The sequence below is a fragment of the Rhea pennata genome, chromosome 26 (genome assembly GCF_028389875.1).
Source record: "Rhea pennata isolate bPtePen1 chromosome 26, bPtePen1.pri, whole genome shotgun sequence".
NCBI classification, from domain to species: Eukaryota; Metazoa; Chordata; class Aves; order Rheiformes; family Rheidae; genus Rhea; species Rhea pennata.
Window position 1 is genome coordinate 6,902,265 of NC_084688.1, and position 3,858 is coordinate 6,906,122.

The 3,858-nt window shown below is 37.6% G+C and overlaps 1 protein-coding gene across 1 annotated transcript; it reads right to left on the reverse strand.

Annotated features, from left to right (window-relative positions):
* Window positions 1–1,652: 1,652 nt before the first annotated feature.
* On the reverse strand, window positions 1,653–2,591 carry LOC134151130 (olfactory receptor 14I1-like). The gene is given in 1 exon segment (XM_062595403.1): window positions 1,653–2,591. A coding segment is annotated over 1 exon segment (939 nt).
* Window positions 2,592–3,858: the final 1,267 nt, after the last annotated feature.

A 3,858-nucleotide genomic window follows, 5' to 3' on the forward strand; every position in this document is an offset into this window, starting at 1 on the left:
CCTGGGGAGGAATAACCCCATGCATCACTATGGGCTGGGGGCAGAAGGGCAGGAAAGAAGCTCTGCAGAGAAGGACCTAGAAGTCTTGGTAAACAACAAGTTGAACATGAGCGAGCAATGTGTCCCTGTGGCAAGGACGGACAGTGGAAGCCTCGGCTGCGTTAGGTAGAACATATTGCTAGCAGGTCAAGGGAGGTGATCGTTCTGCTTTACTCAGCCCTGGTGAGGCCACACCTAGAGAATGGTGTCCAGTTCTGGGCTCCACAATGCGAAGCAGAAATCAAGCTACTGAAGCAAGTCCAGTAAAAGGCCACTAAGACGATGAAGGGACTACAGTAGTTCTCATAAGAGGAAAGGCTGAGAGAACTGGGACTGTTCAGCTTGGAGAAAAAAAGGCTGATGGGATGATCTTATCAATGTGTTTAAATATTTGGAGGGAGGATGTAAAAAGAATGAAGTCAGACTTTTTTCAGTGGTGCCTAGTGATAGAATGAGTAACGGGCACATTCTGAAATATATGAGGTAATAGGTACAATCTGAAATATAGAAATTTCCATCTGAACATAAGAAAAGAAACAATACTGTGACAGCAACAGAGCACTGGAACAGCTTGTCTAGAGTAAGTATGGAATTTCCATCCTTGGAGATATTTGAAAGACCTTTGCAAAGGATCCCAAGCAAAATACTTTAGATGACCTTGTTTGAGCAGGGTTAAGCAGGGTGCTGGACTGGATGATCTCCAAAGTAACTCTTCCAACCTCAACCATTTCATGATTCTGTGATCAAGCTGCTTAAAATTAGGCCACATTGGTTCCTCTATGTGTGATTTTGGGTGACAGGATGGGAGGAGAGGTAAGGAAGTGATAACTTACAGAAAAGAACAATGTACAAACATACAAGTAGTTTGGAGGAGTCGTATAGATCAGATCTACTAAATATTCCTTTATTTAGAATTAATGTGATAATAAAAGGATGTACATCTTGTAGTCTAGGTACAATAGTACTTGATGTAATAAAGAATCGATAAACTTGCCAATGGTGACTCAGTCCAAGGGGCACCACCAACACACATCTCCAGATTTTTCATCATGATTGCAAATAAATGCCCAGACCTCCTGGGAGGTCACACACACAGAAAAATACACGTGCTTCTTGCCTCATACCAGCTTAATGAGGAAATATATTCCATAGGCATGTATGATCTTTGTCTTCCCAAAATAACTCGTGTTATTATTTCTAGACAAACATTTATAAATATTTTTGAAGTAAAATTTATTATTGCTAATTGTTCTTTGAGGGTGTATCTAGTTCAATTATAATATATTAAGTGAAGAATTAAGTGCTTGACAAATGCTAAAAAGCACAAGAAGTGTAAGACAGTGGCATAGTCATGCAAACAGGCAGGCAACCGTATATAAATTCTTTGGGAGTATCACCCTGGATTTTTTCCACTACTGTTATATCATTCGATATAGGATGTCTCTACATTATATACTATATTGCCAAGTCAAAACTATATATACAAACAAATAATTAAGCAACTTTCCTGAGAGAAACGTTGATATTTTCATTTGATATCAATTTTATAAATTGTCTGTTGTCAGAAAATGAAGTACTCATTACTGAGAACACAGAGGAAGTCTAAGAGTCAATTATTTATTTCTATATAATAATCTCTGGTCAGTTAATTTTCTCATGGCAGCTTTGATTTCATTGTTCCTTATGGTATAAATGACTGGATTTATCACTGGTGGCATCACAGAATAGAGAACAGATACTGTGAGATCTAGAGCTGATGGGGAACTGGAGACAGGTTTAAGATAAGCAAAAGAATGAGTGCTTACATATAAAGAGACCACTACCAGATGAGGGATGCAAGTAGAAAAAGCTTTATGCTGTTTCTCTTTGGCAGGAATTCTTGAGATCACAGTGAAAATCTGAATGTAGGACATGCTTATAAAAGTAAAACAGATTAAGACTAAACTGAAACTAAATGTAAGAATGCCAGCTTCACTAAAGGATGAATCAGAGCAGGAGAGCTTGAGAAGCTGAGGGACTTCACAGAAGAATTGGTTAATGATGTTGGACTTGCAGAAGGATAAATGGAAGATGTTCCCAGTGTGGAGAGCAGAGTAAGGAACACAACTGAGCCATGCACTGGCTGCCATTTGAATGCAAGCAGTCCCTTTCATGACTGTCCTGTATTAAAGAGGTTTGCAGATTGCAACGTAACAGTCATATGCCATAACAGTGAGTAAAGCCAGATCAGCAGCACCAAAGACATGGAAGAGGAAGACCTGGGCAACACAACCAGAATAGGAAATAGATGTGGTATTCAACAGAAAATTGGCCATGGATTTGGGGAGAATGACGGAGATGGCTGAAAGATCTAAGATGGACAAATTTACCAAAAAGAAGTACATGGGACTGTGAAGGTGATTTGTGACAACTATGACCACGATGACAAGTAAGTTTCCCACCAGGGCAGCCACATAAATTACCAGAAATACTATGAAGTGGAATATCTGCAGTTCTCGTGTGTCAGAGAATCCATGAAGAAGAAACTCTTTCACAGTACTTTGGTTGGACATTTTCTTTTCAGTATATTAGTGAAACCTGTGAAAGGAAAGTCAAGGATTTTGACTGAGAAAATATGATAATTGGACCGCCTGGTTGTTCCATAGTCTCTCCTCAGTCTGAATTTCTGAGTTACACTAAAAATATTTTTCTCACGGAAGACAAAACGTGTGAATACTGCATGATGGACCAAGCTATAAATCAGAAACAAATCCCACAATAATCATAGTTCCATACATCAAAAACTAAATAAAAGGAAACACATGAGACCCTATAATCTCCACTATGAAAACCCAGTTCAAAATATATTTTTCACCAGAAATATGACAGGATAGAATCCTGACTCCCTACACATCTGCAATGATTCAACTATACGCTTTCAGAGTATGAGTCTGAAGTCCAGCTGGAGCTGTTAATATTACTTTTACAGTGAGACTTACCAGCCTTAGAGAGTAGGTTTCTATTGCCTAAATGGAGTGCTGATTAAGAAATTCTGGATTCTCTACCTGGACTCTTCAAAAAGTAGCAGATAGCCTACAACCTTACGCAGATATATCAGCAAACCTGATATATCCATTTCCAATGATACTAGGCATACATATTTAAGGATCCCACTATAAGATATTTTTAGTCTTAAATAATCTCCTTCAGGTAGTGGAAGAAAGAATAAGAGTGTATTCCCTTGTAAATATCCTGCCTTAGGATGGGCTGAAAAACCATCTCACATTGCCCACTCTCTCTTTTGATAATAAATGGAGATCACAACGATTAGTCTGGATCTATGTGGGTAATTTTAGATGTCAGAAGTAGTTAAATTCATACATAGTCCTAATAAGTCTCTATTGCTCCTCCTCAGTCAGTGATTCACCCAGTTCCAGAAAATGATTCATCCGTGCTATGGGGTACATTCAGTTTCAGGGAGAGAAATAACTTATGTTCTTTCATTATTTTTTTCCAAAATGTTGAAAATGTCTGCAAAATAACTTCTTAAATTATGATTGCAGTATGATTATATATAGAGGAAAATTATCAGATTTTGCTGAATTCAGACAATATTTATTTATATATTTTACATTAACAATATATTACTACCTTGAATCAAAATAACAAACCTACCACATTCCTCCCTTTGGATGTCTTTCCAAGATGTTAAGCTTTTATTCCTCTAACACTGAGATTCTTTGTGAAGTACTCAGAAATGAATCATTTGAAACACTACAAATTTTGCTGTGTTGACTGGATATGAAAGATGAAGTCACCACAATATTTTCATACTTTAAT